Here is a 16,496-nt window from a genome sequence, read left to right as displayed (position 1 = left end):
ATATATATATTTATATATTTATATATATATATTTATATATATATATATATATTTATATATATATATTTATATATATATATATATTTATATATATATATTTATATATATATATATATTTATATATATATATTTATATATATATATATATTTATATATATATATTTATATATATATATTTATATATATATATATTTATATTTATATATATATATATATATTTATATATATATATATTTATATATATATATATTTATATATATATATATATATAAATATATATATATATATATAAATATATATATATATTTATTAGTATTAATACTGTTTTTATTTTGCATCTGGTCCAGAAAGCAGATGTGGTTTGATTGTAAATATTAATCCGTTTTTAATTAGTCACATAAATGTTGTGCAGTAAAAGCTGAATATTTCACCCATAAAATGAAAATACTTCAGTAAAGTATCTTAAAATTATCCTTAAGTATAGTACTTGAGTAAATATACTTTTCACCACATAAATACTGCAACTTGGAGGCTATTTAGTAGAGAAGGATATCAAAGGGTACTGATAATCATAACACCATCTGTTCCATTTCTTAAGACTTTGACAACAATATCTTATTTGTATTTATCTAGTTTTAATCCTCTCGTATCTTTATTATTCTGTAAAGCTTGTGGCTTTTATTTAATATAATAAATAATATTCATATTGTGAATCTGGGCCTTTGACGCCTGAATAGATCCAGAGTACAAACATTCAATTTCCACTTGACTTAAATGTTTAATGAAATGATGCGACCCTCTGCTCAACGTGGGCTTTTTTCATATTTTAATGAAAAAGTAGAATAGTACAGTTGTAACAAATGACATGAAAAAAAAAGAGGTCAATGTGAAACAAACGGCATATCTTAAGTTTTCATTTCCTGTTTCAAGTAAAAACAAAACTTTTGTGTTTCTATTGAGTACATCAAGCAATAAGATCTCCATCGTGTGTGTGTGTGTGTGTGTGTGTGTGTGTGTGTGTGTGTGTGTGTGTGTGTGTGTGTGTGTGTGTCTGTCTAACATGTGGAACCTTAAATATTCTTGCGACAGCTGAACTCAAATCATTTTGAATGTTCGGTCAACTTTCTTTTTTTCGGTAAATTTTCAAACCATCCTAGAATCAAACTCGTGATCGGATTAAAACTGCAGCCGATCGACCGGCGCCGCTCAGAGGAGAGGAGCGGGACGGCAGGAGAGCCGAGGAGGACTTCAAGAAGTTACGTTCACAAAACACCAAACGTGAGAATATATCACCACACAAACCATCCGTAACCAGATCAAAACAAAACAATAATCACCTAAATATCACACCGTAATATTGATTTAACTTGTTGTCAAAGATGTGCTTTAACACAAGTCACCCACACTCAGCGGCCTCCGTGAGTGTTTCTGTGTAAATTAATTGATTTCTGGGTTTAACAGTTTGTAAAAAAAAAAAAGGCGCTTTATAAATAAAGTTATTACAACTCGCTCACCTTTCTAATCGAGCAGCGCCGGCTTCACCCACGACGCCTGAAGTGACGCTATAGAGCGTTACAAACATCTCGGGAGATTTTGGTTATTTGTGAGAGTGAACCGGTCCGATTCGCCACATTAAGACCCGTCAGTGTCACGTGTGAACAAAGTCTTCTCCATAAAACACAGACTCGTCACGACTCGTCACGAAGCACCTGTATTTAAACATGCATCATGTGAAACTGGCAATGTTGAGCATTCAGGTCCTTTTCCATCAAAACAAAAGTTGAACTCGTTGATTATTGGTGACGACACGCTGACAGAGAACAAGAAGTTATAACATCTCTTTAAACATGATGGCACAATTTGAATACGGGCGACTTTGTTAACTATCGGTTGAAACAAAAAGACGTTGATGTTGAAGGTCTGATCTCAGGTCTTTAAAGATCGCGTCACATTCTTTTCCTTTGAGTTGAACATCATCCGCGTTCGACGGGAAGTCACCGTAAAAAAACATCAGGGTGAAGTTTCCCAAAAAAAAAAAAGCATCTTGGCGTTAAGATGTCGGCTGGAGAAGTGAAGACGAGTTGGTTTGTGAAACAGGAAGCTGTCACTTTACCTTCCAGCTGTTTCCATTACGTGTGTGTGTGTGTGTGTGTGTGTGTGTGTGTGTGTGTGTGTGTGTGTGTGTGTGTGTGTGTGTGTGTGTGTGTGTGTGTGTGTGTGTGCTGACGTTGCTGGAGAATCAGCCAGCGTATACCGTGAACCGTATTGACGACATAAGCAAAAAAAATAAATAAAAACAATGCTCGTAATTCCCCTTTAATGAGTTCATTCTTGACACATGATTTGAAAGTATAGTGAGGGACTTATAGCAGGGAAGGATTACCAGATGAGCGTACACCTCCAAAAAAATAAAAAAGAACCCAGATAAACTCCTCCTCTTCCTCTCCTGGTCCTCCTCTTCCTCTTCCTCTTCCTCTTCCTGGATAGCGGTGTGGTTCCCAGTCAAGTCTAAAGTTGTGTGGTTGTGATGTGTGTGTGTTTTGGCTACAGGTCTGTCCGTGCCCTGGCGGCTGCGGGGGCGTACTTGGGCATGAGCTCCGTGATTTTGCGGATGAAGTCGGACTTTTCGGCGCAGCCTTTGCAGGACTCGCCCCACTCCTCCAGGATCTTCTTCAGGTCCTTCACTTTGAGCTTCTTGAGGTCCACCGTGGTCAGGTCCAGCTGTTTGTCTGCACGGGACACACAAGGACAACGGGTTATGAATTATTTAGGTTTAGACGTCGTCTTTAACGTTAAAAGAAATGTTGTTGCTGCTGTTCGCCGTCCTTTTGATGGAAATGCAAAATAAATGCTTTATTTTCTTTTCTTTGTCCAATGACTGTAAATTATCTTTGAATCAATATTTGATTATTGATCAATTTGTAACTGGATTGAGAAAAAATCTTTATTATTCAATTTAATGTAATAAATATAAAATATAATAAAATTATATTTTATATTGTATTATATTTAATATATCATATTTGTATTTTACGTTCTAAAATATTTGTAATAATATTAATAAATATTTAAAGTCCCTTCGGATAAAAAAACCCCACCTCTTTCTTAATTTAATGTAACGCATGTTAGTAAAGTGTTTTTTTTTTAAAATATATATTAAATATGAGAAAGATATTTGTTGTCCTCCTCACCGTATTTCAGCTCACAGATCTGACTGTCCTTCTTCTTGAGCTTCTCACAGATCTTCTCCACCGGGACGTGGTAGCTGAGCGGCTTCGACACCTCGTTGATCATCTTAGTGGCCGCGTCACTCGTCGCCCCGATGTAGTAACACTAGACGAGAGAAGTTAAACGTTTTTAACCGTGTATTTTATTATCGTTTAGAAGAGTGTGTATAAAACAAGTACATGAACACACGTGAATGAAGTATACAAGGTAAGACAGGAACAAGAACAAAGTGAGGAGAACAACAAAGGTTTAGACTGAAGAGTGTAAAAGTGAGAAACTGAGGTCCAGCTAAATTAATAGGTATTAATAGAGTGTGTGTGTGTGTGTGTGTGTGTGTGTGTGTGTGTGTGTGTGTGTGTTCATGTTCATGTTATGTGTGATCTGGGTAATGTATGTGTGACTGACTGACTGACTGACTGACTGACTGACTGACTGACTGACAGACAGACACACAAAAAAGGGGGCAAGAGAGGAGAAGGTGAGAGTAGACAAAATCAAATAAATACAAATAAAACTAAATGTGAACTCTCCCTCTCCACACATCTCAGGTCCAGTAACAGTCTGTAGTTCACTTACGAAGCGGTTTTCTTTGCCTTTGGCGTCTTTGCAGGTCTTTACGATGGCCTTCTCGATGTCTGCGCTGTTGAAGTTCACGTTGTCGTCCTCTAGCGACTGGTAGAACTTCCCGAGGAAAGTCATGCATACTGAGAGAAAGAGGACGACACGAGTGAGACAACGTCACAGAGACAGCTACTGTGGGACAAACCAACACAATGAGAGATTTTAGCTGTTGGTTTGGTAGTTACACTACTGTAACTACGTAACGTTACACTACTGTAACTACGTAACATACTACTATAACTACATAACATTACAGTACTATAACTACGTAACACTACGTAACACTACGTAACGTTATACTACTATAACTAAGTAACGCTACAATACTATAACTACGTAATGTTATACTACTATAACTACGTAACGTTATACTACTATAACTACGTAACGTAACACTACTATAACTATGTAACGTTATACTACTATAACTACGTAACGTTATACTACTATAACTACGTAACGTAACACTACTATAACTATGTAACGTTATACTACTATAACTACGTAACACTACTATAACTACGTAACGTTATACTACTATAACTACGTAACGTAACACTACTATAACTACGTAACGTTATACTACTATAACTACGTAACGTAACACTACTATAACTACGTAACACTACTATAACTACGTAACATTATACTACTATAACTACGTAACGTAACACTACTATAACTATGTAACGTTATACTACTATAACTACGTAATGTAACACTACTATAACTACGTAACGTTATACTACTATAACTACGTAACGTAACACTACTATAACTACGTAACGTTATACTCCTATAACTACGTAACGTTACAATACTATAACTACATAACGTTACAGTACTATAGCTACGTAATGTTACACCACTATAACTACGAAACGTTATACTACAACTACGTAACATTACTCTTTCCTTAATTACTTAATGCCACTTTTTTTTTTTTACAACAAGTGCAAAGACTTTTCTGCAAAGTGACAGTTGCCTGTTAAAGAATAATTAACAGAACATAACATAAGAATAAACAATATCTACGAGGGAAAGCCGACTCTTTTCCATGAATTTGAATATTTAAAATCGCGGTTCTACAAACTTTAATACCTCCAAGAGTGTTTGAAACTGGGATGATAGATCAATATGAGATCTTGAGATGAAACAATTAGTCAAATACTTCATTAGTCAAAAATAAAATTATAAAGCAGCTATTTCAAGTAAAAATGACAAACATTCACTAGTTTTATTGGTCAAAACAAGTCGATCTCTGGACTCTTAGGAGCAGCAGTTTACTAAAATATGCTAAAGCTTGAATGTCCTAAACGGCCAGGTACTTCTTAAAATACTTACTCTACTCTGAAATCAATTTAAACCATATTTCCACTTATGTGTCTCTATTTATTGCTTCTAATCTAACCTACTTAACCGGTGTGTAGACTGATGGAATACATGTTTATTGGTTAGTGTCGTTAGTATTTAGGGACAGGTTTCTGTAGGTTGTAAATATTGCTGTATAATACATAAACTTTAACTCTAAACGTGTTAGAAAACATATTTTTAATACTATCTACTCATATCTGCCCCTATTGTCAGGTGTCACATACCTTATGTCCATTATATCTGATAGTCAAACCTGTGTTTTAACTGTTTTGTAAATAAACTAAACTCTTAGAAATTACAATTTGCATTATTGTCAGACATTTTTTTTTATAGACAAAGAGGACATAATCATAAGATTCATCTATGACAAATAATAGTTAGCTGCAGCTTTAATATTATTATCATTAACACTGTATAGAGGTTTCTATGGTGGTTAATATAAGAAATAAATATGTTTAATTATCTTATTCAAGGGTGACATACAGATGTGTCTCTCTCTCTCTCTCTCTCACACACACACACACACACACACACACACACACACACACACACACACACACACACACACACACACACACACACACAAATATTACACCATCGTTTAAAACTAAACCTCCATCATTACCAGCTGTGTCTACACACATGACTTCCTGTAATATCTTCTTTTTTTTTTTTTTTTTAAGTTGGTGAAGCTCCACACACCATTCAGTTTTAACGCTGTAGCTGATGCTAATGCTACCCGAAGCTAGCAGACACACAGCCTACCTTCACAGTCTCCTTCTTTCAAGGCTGCACCGGAACCGGGAACCAGAACGAGCGCGAGAGCCACCGACAGCCCGCTTAACGACAACATCTTTCGGTTCGTTTTTAAACCTTTTTAAGACAAAATAAAGAAAGCGCTTCTTCGACACAGACGCCGGTAAACTGACTGTACGTGTGTGGGCTTTTTCTTTTTTTTCTTTTCCGGTGTGTGCTGCGTCACACTATGTCGGCGCTTCTCATTGGTCGAGACGTGCGACTCTTCCTGTGGCCTTCCACGCGATCTCCTCTGATTGGACGGAGGCAGAACGTTCCGGCAGCAACGTCCAGTTGGCGCCGTCTGATTGGTCCACGATTACCACGTGCTCCTCATGAAGCGTTCCCACGTTCCCACGTACTAGAACTATGATATAAGAACTTTGTTTATTATGGAAATGTTTGTTTTTTTCTCTCTTTTTAGTAAAGAAATAAAATTAATTAAAAAAACATACAAAATGAAATAAAAAAATAACAAATAAAAAAAAACATATATAAAAAAACAAATAACAAACAATAATAATTAAAAAAAAATATATATATATATATATATATATATATATATATATATATATATATATATATATATATATACAATGTCATATTTAAAAAGAGAAGTGAGCTTTGCATACTTATACAACATTACATTGTTGGCACCTTACTGTTAACCAGTAATATATATGACATAATTACAGGTCATCTGTTTGCATTGTTTGGCATTGTGTATATTTGTTTTTTGCACCTTCTTGATAAACTTTATTGTTTATATTTTGCAAAATTGTTGTATTACACTTTCTCACTTTGTACTGCATTTTCACTTAAATACAGTACTTGAGTAAATATACTTAGTTACTTATTTCTATTGATTTATTTATTGTGGCTGTCATTCATGCAGTAGATGGGGAAGATGTGTTTATTTTATTTGACGTGCCAAAGAGTGTTCTCCACAGCACCAGACGGTCTGGATGTCTGTTATATAATAAATATATAAATATATATTTGTGTGTATATGTATGTATATATATATATAGTATGTGTGTGTGTGTGTGTGTGTGTGTGTGTGTGTGTGTGTGTGTGTGTGTGTGTGTGTGTGTGTGTGTGTGTATTAAACTGTCATTAAAGTAAAGTAAATAAAACATGAAGGTAAAGTTGGATATTTTCTAACTTTATTTACTTTTTCAATCTTTATTGAAAGAAAACATTCAAATACACAAACATTGCACACATGTGGTACAGAAACAATAATATTAAGAAACAAATGTTACTCTTTAAAGAGTTCAACGACGGTTGTAATACTTTTTTAGTGTTTATAAGTTTGAGAGTCTTAATTCTTTAAATTCATATAAAAGATCCAGTGATATTGGAGGTAACTCTTTATATATTTACAATTTATATAATCAATGACTTTACAATGAATTAAATGCTATATTTATAATATTCAAAATGTGTACTACAAACAGATATTTACATATTTATTCACCCAACAGTAGAAAACATTCTATTTTAGCCAATAAAGGAACCAAAGTACCAAAAGTAAAAGTCCTCATTATGCATCATGGTTCATTTTAGAATTATATGTTTTATATAAGTTGATTATAATTATGAAGCATCAATGTGGAAGCATCACTTTAACGTTGCAGCTGCTAAATGATGTGTGAAACATTAAAATAAAACCAAAAAATTGTATATAAATTGAATAACAGCCAGAGAGTGACGTCAGGCTGTTGTTTTTTTTAATGGCTGGTTACGTCACCAGGACTGCGCGATGTTGCAGAGTCACTGCGACTGTAAACAAGAAGGAGAGAAGGAGAGAAGAAGAGTCTCCAGCTAAGCTATCGTCGCGTCAGGGCCTCTCCGCGTCTGTCGGTCCCTCTTCTTGTTCTGTGGTTTTGTATTCGTCAGTGACTTATAATCCCTGCGCTGCTGGGTGTAGCAGCCGTAACGCTTTAGATAATAAACGGCACAGGTCCGTGTTTTTCTCCGGAGTCGCACAGAGCTAGGCTAACGTTAGCGCCTCTAGCCTTTAGCTTTAGCCTGTCGTTAGCTTGTCAACATCCAACGGCCCTGTCGCGAGGGAAGCAGCCTTTATGCCCCGGGTATAAACCTCCCGCTCTCTGCTGTGACCAGGATATCCCGAACCGTGAGTATCACCTCGTCGTGTTTTAAAAGAAAGAAAAAAAAAGCAAAGACGTGCTGTGACCTGCTTAGCTTAGCTTAGCAGCTAATGTAGCTTGCTAGCATTAGCCACCAACAGGGTGTGTGGGAGTGCTACTGAAATCTACTGTTTACAAGAAAATGTTGTGTCTGTTATTGAGTGTGACGTGTCAGATAAACACTTAGCGTTAATAGCAGTTTATTTATAATTTAATACACATCTTGTGAGTATTTTATGTGTGGCTGTCAATCACGTGATGTGTCAGCATATAGAACAATAACACATGATATATTATTGTATTAATAATAACGATACATGAGCATTATTTCTGTCTGCACCTCCATTCTCCATTTAAATTAAATATTGAATATATATAATTAATATATCTGATAATAGAAATTAACATTATAGTATATATAATATAACATAATAATATAAATTAAACTAATATAATACTTTTTTTTCAGTTATGGAACAATAACTAACATATAGAACAATAACATATATCAATAACAATAACATATAGAACAATAACATAGAACAATAAATATATATATATATATATATATATATATATATATATATATATCAATAACATATAGAACAATAACTAACATATAGAACAATAACATATATATATATATATATATATATATATATATATATATATATATCAATAACATATAGAACAATAACTAACATATAGAACAATAACATATATATATATATATATATATATATATCAATAACATATAGAACAATAACTAACATATAGAACAATAACATATATATATATATATATATATATATATATATATATCAATAACATATAGAACAATAACTAACATATAGAACAATAACATATATATATATATATATATATATATATATATCAATAACATATAGAACAATAACTAACATATAGAACAATAACATATATATATATATATATATATATCAATAACATATAGAACAATAACTAACATATAGAACAATAACATATATATATATATATATATATATATATATATCAATAACATATAGAACAATAACTAACATATAGAACAATAACATATATATATATATATATATATATATATCAATAACATATAGAACAATAACTAACATATAGAACAATAACATATATATATATATATATATATATAATTAACATTGATACATATATCAATAACATATAGAACAATAACATATAGAATAACATATAGAACGATAACAATAGCACATAGAACAGTAACATTAACATATTATAGAACAATAACATATAGAATAACATAGAAATTTAATTTATAGAACAGTAACATTAACATATTATAGAACAATAACATATAGAATAACATATAGAAATATAATATATACAACAATAACATTAACATATCATAGGACAACAACACATATTACTTCTGTCTGCGTCTGTGTTTGAATGTCCTTGTTCAGTGTGAATCACTGTTATTTAAGCCGTTCTATGAGGATCTGAAGGCTGTATTACCTGTAACTGTTGCTTCATTATTTCATTGCGTGTTCACATTGAACCTGCCATAGAGTTTAAGGTGCAGAAGCTGCCCTCGGCTCCGTGCTGGTAACCCTCAGTCCAGTGACTGAGCTCTGTTGTGTTGCAGCTGGGTGGCTGGTCGGAGAGGCCTCCTCCCACCATGGAGGCAGGAGGGAAGGACTGTGAGGAGGAAACTCTGCAGACGGCCTTCAAGAAGCTGAGGGTCGACGCTGAGAGGTAAACAACAACAACAACAACAACAACAACAACAACAACCACCACTGAACCACAGACGGGACAGGGAGGAGCTTTATTGTGGATTGAGATAAAAAAAATGAATGTTTTGAGTGACCTGAACATGTCTCTCTCTCTCTCTCTCTCTCTGTCTTTGTCTGTCTCTCTGTCTCTGTCTCTCTCTCTCTCTTTGTCTCTCTCTGTCTCTCTCTTTGTCTCTGTCTGTCTCTCTCTCTCTCTCTCTCTCTCTCTCTCTCTGTCTCTCTCTCTCTGTCTCTCTCTCTGTCTCTCTCTCTCTCTGTCTCTCTGTCTCTCTCTCGTTGTTGCAATGTTTCTTCTTTTTTTTAATTGCGATTTGTTTTAATGTGTCATATATGAACTCATTCAGTTTGTATGTGGAAACGATCAGTTCAAGTCTGTCTCCACAGTCGAGATGTTGAGCTCAGGAAGTGACACCTTCGCTGCGATTAAAGTTCCTCAACGTTTCTTCCCGTTCTCCTCTTTGTCCGTCCAGTTTACCCGGAGCTGTGAGTGTGTCGGAGGCGTTGGTTTCCAGAGTGGCGTCTCGCGTTTGTCTCGACGTCAGCGGAGCGAAGCCCAAACTCGGGTGTCCGAAGGACAACTGGCACGGGTTTGTTACCAAACGTTGGCTGTGAACAGTTTGTGTTTGACAGCAGAAAAGAGGACCAAGAAGAAGATATCTAGCTGTTTGTTTTTCTCCTCCATCTTTAGCTGCATGAGGAAGACTTCCAGAGGAGCGTCCAGAACCCAGCGGCGCCGGCGGTCCAAGTCCCCGATCCTCCACCCTCCCAAATTCACCTACTGCAGCACCGCGGTGGCCTCCGCTCTGTCGACCTCCAGCGGCGGCCTGAAGCACCAGCGGCTGGCCGCGCCCGAGCCGTCGGAGCCTCGTCACGCCGGCGACGCCGCCGCCGCTCTTCCGTCGTCGGCCCAGAAAGAGCTCTCCTCCTCGGGCGCCGCCGCCCACGTCTCCCCTCTGGTTTTCGGATCTTGCGCTGGCTATGAGACGCGTGTTGCGGCGGCGGTACGAGAGATCCCCGCCGCCGCTGCGACGACGCCGGCGTCCTCCGGGCAGGACGGAGGACGCTCTGGGGACCAGTCGAGCGAGGAAGGCGCCCCGGAGAAAAGTGCCTGTGGAGGAGCAGAGCCTGCAGCGGGAGGAGCAGCGGGAGGAGCACCATCACCACCTCGGACATCCGCAGAAGCCGCAGACTTCCGAGCGCTGTCCGAGCGCCACGGCGGCGGCGGCGTCTCCTCCGCAGAGCTTCCCCACGTCTCCTGCTCCTGTGCCTGGAAGAAGAAGAAGAAAGGTTCGGATCCCCCGGAGGAGACGGGCCAGAGCGCCGATCCCGAGTGCCGGTGTGGGTCCCTCCATCGGGACTGGAGCGGCGTGGAGGTTTACTCCTTCACGGGGCTCCGCAACGTCCCGTCGGAGAGCGAGAGGAGCCGCGAGGGCGCCGCTCACAGAACTCTCAACGCTAACGCCACCGCCGCCTCGGCTTCACCGCCGCCTCCATCGTCCTCGTCGTCGGGTTCCCCTCGCTCGTGTTCGGAGCAGGCGAGGGTCTACGTCGACGACATCACGATAGAGGACCTTTCCGGCTACATGGAGTATTACCTCTACATCCCCAAGAAGATGTCCCACATGGCTGAAATGATGTACACTTAAGAATAAATCTAATATCACAATGAAATGATACTAAACATGGAAACACGTGGCCTCGAAGGAACGTCGGTAGAAGAATGGATCAGGCATGAAAGTTGTAGTTTAAATATACAACGTTAGCTGATTTTTAACCCGGGTTAAAATCCCCCCCCCCCCCCCCCCCCCCATCATTTGGTCTTCGCTGACAGGAACAAATCTATTTCTCATTTGTTTTGACTTGCAGTAAAAAAGATGATGGTTGCAAACTTGTGAAGCCAAAAGTGTTTTTGACCTGAGAGTCGTTGTCTGGATATTATTTCACTCAATAAAGTTTGAGTTTTAAAGCGCGTCGTCGTCTCTTCAGTCACAAACAAGTGAAGCTTCACGTCTCTTACGGCTGCATTCTCTCCTCTGACCAGCAGGGGGCGACTACACGTCTGTGAGAAGACGTTGATCCTGATCACACTTTAGGAACGAGAAGGTTTTCCTCCACAACAAGTTCATTCAAAGCTGTTTCATGAAACTCAGAACGTGTTTATTAACTAACACATTAACGTGTTGATCATTTTAAATGACTTCATATTTGGGGATCATAGAACCAGATCTAATAATTCTCTCATTAAGTTATTGCAAAATCTCTGTAGTCTACACTGAGTCAATTAAATGGTATTTAACAAGGAAGCTGTCATAGTAATTATTAGTGTATAAGTATTATCGTGAGACAAGTATTATTAGAAAAGCTTCAGTTGTTGCAGAGAAGTCTTCATGACGTTCATGAAGACTTCTCTGCAAAACACAAAACCTAAAAAAGAAGAGTCATGGAGCACTTTTTAATGAAGATATTAAATTCCAGCTGCGTTCTGCTGCTGCTCTCTAAAACAGTCACAAATGGCCACCAGGTGGCAGCGTCTCCTGGTATTATTTATATTTACAGCAAACCAGGGGTGGAAAGTAAGTACATTTACTCAAGTACTCTACTTAAATACAGTTTTAGGTACTAAGGAGTATTTCCATGTTATGTTCAAAAATTATATTAAATATTAACAATATATATATATATATATTTATTTTAAATATATATATATATATATATATATATTTAAAATAAATATAGAAAGAGGCGGTAGTAACCTATAATAAATAATTTAACTGATGACCAGGTGATGAACATATTAATGCATCAATAATTATAATCAAATAATATCAAATATATAAGTCTTAAATTAAGTATTAAGTATACTTTTGGTACTCTGAGTGTAGTTGGATGCTAATACTTTGTACTTTAAGTAAAGATAAGATGAAGAGGTTTTTATTGTCATTGTAGCGATACAATGACATTTTGTTTAGTAGCCCTCAGCCAGCCAGCCGCAGTGAACAACAGCGACGATAAACAATATACAAGATAAAAATACACAAAAGGAATAAAAATGCTACTAAAGTCATAATAAAATGAAGTGTGTGCAAACAGTGCAGTGTAAACATTTGTTTTGACAATGCAAACAGAGTACAAAAGTAAAACAAGTTCTTTCATAAGTCATTCAAATGAATTATAGGATATATTGTTTTCATCACAGTGTCAGAAATGGGCTTCCAAACACTTCTTAGTAGTTTTTATGTTTGATTTTGGATTCATTTGAGTCCTGGTCTGATGCTCTCTGGAACAAATGACCACCAGGTGGCAGCGTCTCCTTGTGTTTTCCTCCAGTGTATCACAGTGTTTTACAGTGAATCACAGTGTTTTACAATGTTTTTTTCTGTGTATCGCAGTGTTTTACAGTGTATCAGAGTGTTTTAGTGTTTTACAGTGTATCCCATCGTTTTTCTGTCAGTGTTTTACAGTGTATCACAGTGTTTTAGTGTTTTACAGTGTTTTACAGTGTATCCCATCGTTTTTCTGTCAGTGTTTTTCTGTGTATCACAGTGTTTTACAGTGTTTTTCTGTCACAGTGTTTTCTGTGTATCACAGTGTTTTACAGTGTTTTTCTGTCACAGTGTTTTACTGTGTATCACAGTGTTTTGCTGTGTGTCACAGTGTTTTTCTGTGTGTCACAGTGTTTTTCTGTGTAACATAGTGTTTTGCTGTGTGTCACAGTGTTTTTCTGTGTAACATAGTGTTTTGCTGTGTATCACAGTGTTTTACAGTGTATCACAGTGTTTTTCTGTCAGTGTTTTTCTGTGTATCACAGTGTTTTACAGTGTTTTTCTGTGTATCACAGTGTTTTTCTGTGTGTCACAGTGTTTTTCTGTGTATCACAGTGTTTTTCTGTGTGTCACAGTGTTTTCTGTGTATCACAGTGTTTTTCTGTGTATCACAGTGTTTTTCTGTGTGTCACAGTGTTTTTCTGTGTAACATAGTGTTTTGCTGTGTATCACAGTGTTTTTCTGTGTAACATAGTGTTTTGCTGTGTATCACAGTGTTTTGCTGTGTAAGATAGTGTTTTGCTGTGTATCACAGTGTTTTACAGTGTATCACAGTGTTTTTCTGTGTATCACAGTGTTTTGCTGTGTAACATAGTGTTTTTCTGTGTATCACAGTGTTTTTCTGTGTAACATAGTGTTTTGCTGTGTATCACAGTGTTTACAGTGTATCACAGTGTTTTTCTGTCAGTGTTTTTCTGTGTATCACAGTGTTTTACAGTGTTTTTCTGTCACAGTGTTTTTCTGTGTATCACAGTGTTTTTCTGTGTGTCACAGTGTTTTGCTGTGTATCACAGTGTTTTACAGTGTATCACAGTGTTTTTCTGTGTATCACAGTGTTTTTCTGTGTATCACAGTGTTTTGCTGTGTAACATAGTGTTTTTCTGTGTATCACAGTGTTTTTCTGTGTAACATAGTGTTTTGCTGTGTATCACAGTGTTTACAGTGTATCACAGTGTTTTTCTGTGTATCACAGTGTTTTTCTGTGTAACATAGTGTTTTGCTGTGTATCACAGTGTTTTACAGTGTTTTTCTGTCACAGTGTTTTACAGTGTTTTTCTGTGTATCAGTGTTTTTCTGTGTGTCACAGTGTTTTCTGTGTATCACAGTGTTTTTCTGTGTATCACAGTGTTTTTCTGTGTGTCACAGTGTTTTTCTGTGTAACATAGTGTTTTGCTGTGTATCACAGTGTTTTTCTGTGTAACATAGTGTTTTGCTGTGTATCACAGTGTTTTGCTGTGTAACATAGTGTTTTGCTGTGTATCACAGTGTTTTACAGTGTATCACAGTGTTTTTCTGTGTGTCACAGTGTTTTTCTGTGTAACATAGTGTTTTGCTGTGTATCACAGTGTTTTTCTGTGTAACATAGTGTTTTGCTGTGTATCACAGTGTTTACAGTGTATCACAGTGTTTTTCTGTGTATCACAGTGTTTTGCTGTGTACTTTCTACATGACCTGGACTGGTTCATCAGGGTGTGTCTCTGCTCTTTGGAGCTCAGGGATGAAAAAGACCAGACCAGAACACAATGAGATGACTGAAGCAGTGAAGCTTGTTGTGGACCGATGAAAGGAAGCATGACGTCCAAACACACACAGCTGTTCCCTCTCTGTTTGTTTACTGTGATTTATCTCAGTCACACTCTCTTTCTTCATCCTCCCTTCTTCATTCATTCAACAGGTGAACAGAAGTAGAGGTGGGGAAAGTATTCAGCTCCTGTACTGAGGTAAAAGGAGTAATACCACCGTGTGGAATACTCTGTTATAAGTACTGCTTCTGATCAACACCACACGCTGAAAACCTGAGCTCCACAACGTGACACATGCTGTGACAGTTATGCATTCAGTTTATTACAGTTACGTGTCTCATGAGCTTAAAGTGACTATGATATATAGTTCTATAAATAAGGAAGGGTCAATGAGTGAGGGTTTAGAAAGTTTAAAAGTATTACATAATGCAGTCGTCTTAAAAACTCTGAGCTCCAGGGAACAAGAGTTCACGGCAGAAAAGCTGCTTTTGTTGTTTGTCTGGTGATCCACGAAAACACAAATCCCAGAAAACAAACTCTATGAACAACAACCGAGAGAGAGAGAGTCAGAGAGAGAGAGAGGGAGAGAGAGACAGAGAGAGAGAGAGAGAGAGAGAAAGAGAGAGACAGAGAGAGAGAGAGAGAGAAAGAGAGAGACAGAGAGAGAGAGAGACAAAGTAAAAAAGAGAGAGAGACAAAGCAAAAAAAAGAGAGAGAGAGAGAGAGAGACAAAGAGAGAGAGAGACAAAGAGAGAGAGAGAGAGAGACAAAGAAAGACAGAGAGAGACAAAGAGAGAGAGAGAGAGAGAGAAAGCGAAAAAGAGAGAGAGAGAAAGAGAGAGAGAGAGAAAGCGAAAAAGAAGAGAGAGAGAGAAAGCGAAAAAGAGAGAGAGAGAAAGAGAGAGAGAGAAAGCGAAAAAGAGAGAGAGAGACAGAGAGAGAGAAAGCGAAAGAGAGAGAGAGAAAGAGACTTTGTGGTTGTTTTGAGTCTTTCAATGTCTCTTTTTCTTTTTGTACCTTTTTTTTAACATGTTGCATATCTTTTTTGTATTATTTTGCCTTTTAATGGTTATTTTATGTCCCTTTGAAGTCTTTTTTTGATCTCTTTGTGCTTGTTTTGAGTCTCTTTTTGGTCATTTTGCGTCACTTAGTGGCTGTTACTGTTACTTCACGACTCTTTGTCATCGTTTTTGTGTCTCCTTGTAGTTGTTTTGAGTGACTTTACAACAAGAATTGTCACCTCAAACTGAGGCTCTGGTCCAGGGGCTCCCTGAACCCCTTTGGGCCAAAGGCCGTCCATGCAGTTCTATCGTGAAAATGTATCAAATGATACTGAAAAACGTTCCAAAATATGAAATGCAATGTATTTTATCTTCATGGATTCATTTCACGATAGTTCATGTCCTGACTGACACATTCATTTCACAGATTTACGGTCAGGTATTATTTTCCCGTCACAAAAGAAAAAAT

At 36.9% G+C, this 16,496-nt stretch overlaps 2 protein-coding genes across 2 annotated transcripts; one reads left to right on the top strand and one right to left on the bottom strand.

The window, feature by feature from the left end:
• Positions 1-809: 809 nt before the first annotated feature.
• Positions 810-6,173, bottom strand: manf (mesencephalic astrocyte-derived neurotrophic factor). The gene is made up of 4 exons (XM_068722252.1): positions 5,989-6,173; positions 3,805-3,932; positions 3,192-3,333; positions 810-2,729 (listed from the first exon to the last, which is right to left on the bottom strand). The coding sequence occupies exons 1-4, from the start codon at positions 6,074-6,076 to the stop codon at positions 2,545-2,547; spliced, it is 543 nt and encodes a 180-aa protein (XP_068578353.1). The 5' UTR covers positions 6,077-6,173; the 3' UTR covers positions 810-2,544.
• A 1,626-nt stretch (positions 6,174-7,799) lies between these two features.
• Positions 7,800-11,927, top strand: oser1 (oxidative stress responsive serine-rich 1). The gene is made up of 4 exons (XM_068722302.1): positions 7,800-8,158; positions 9,811-9,920; positions 10,432-10,548; positions 10,650-11,927. The coding sequence occupies exons 2-4, from the start codon at positions 9,844-9,846 to the stop codon at positions 11,605-11,607; spliced, it is 1,152 nt and encodes a 383-aa protein (XP_068578403.1). The 5' UTR covers positions 7,800-8,158; positions 9,811-9,843; the 3' UTR covers positions 11,608-11,927.
• Positions 11,928-16,496: the final 4,569 nt, after the last annotated feature.

This window comes from Cebidichthys violaceus, unplaced genomic scaffold (genome assembly GCF_023349555.1).
Source record: "Cebidichthys violaceus isolate CVI_PGR_0920_01 unplaced genomic scaffold, fCebVio1.0.p SCAF_29, whole genome shotgun sequence".
In the NCBI taxonomy this organism is placed as follows: Eukaryota; Metazoa; Chordata; class Actinopteri; order Perciformes; family Stichaeidae; genus Cebidichthys; species Cebidichthys violaceus.
This window is presented reverse-complemented; position numbering and strand designations above follow the sequence as displayed.

Excerpts from the sequence above, each read along its gene's own strand:
- oser1 (XM_068722302.1), top strand. The coding sequence starts at position 9,844 with ATGGAGGCAGGAGGGAAGGACTGTGAGGAGGAAACTCTGCAGACGGCC. Across the intron at positions 9,921-10,431 it reads CTGAGGGTCGACGCTGAGAG|TTTACCCGGAGCTGTGAGTG; the intron begins GTAAACAACAAC and ends TTGTCCGTCCAG. Across the intron at positions 10,549-10,649 it reads CCGAAGGACAACTGGCACGG|CTGCATGAGGAAGACTTCCA; the intron begins GTTTGTTACCAA and ends CTCCATCTTTAG.
- manf (XM_068722252.1), bottom strand. The coding sequence starts at position 6,076 with ATGTTGTCGTTAAGCGGGCTGTCGGTGGCTCTCGCGCTCGTTCTGGTT. Across the intron at positions 3,334-3,804 it reads AAGGCAAAGAAAACCGCTTC|TGTTACTACATCGGGGCGAC; the intron begins GTAAGTGAACTA and ends TCTCTCGTCTAG. Across the intron at positions 2,730-3,191 it reads GATCTGTGAGCTGAAATACG|ACAAACAGCTGGACCTGACC; the intron begins GTGAGGAGGACA and ends TGTCCCGTGCAG.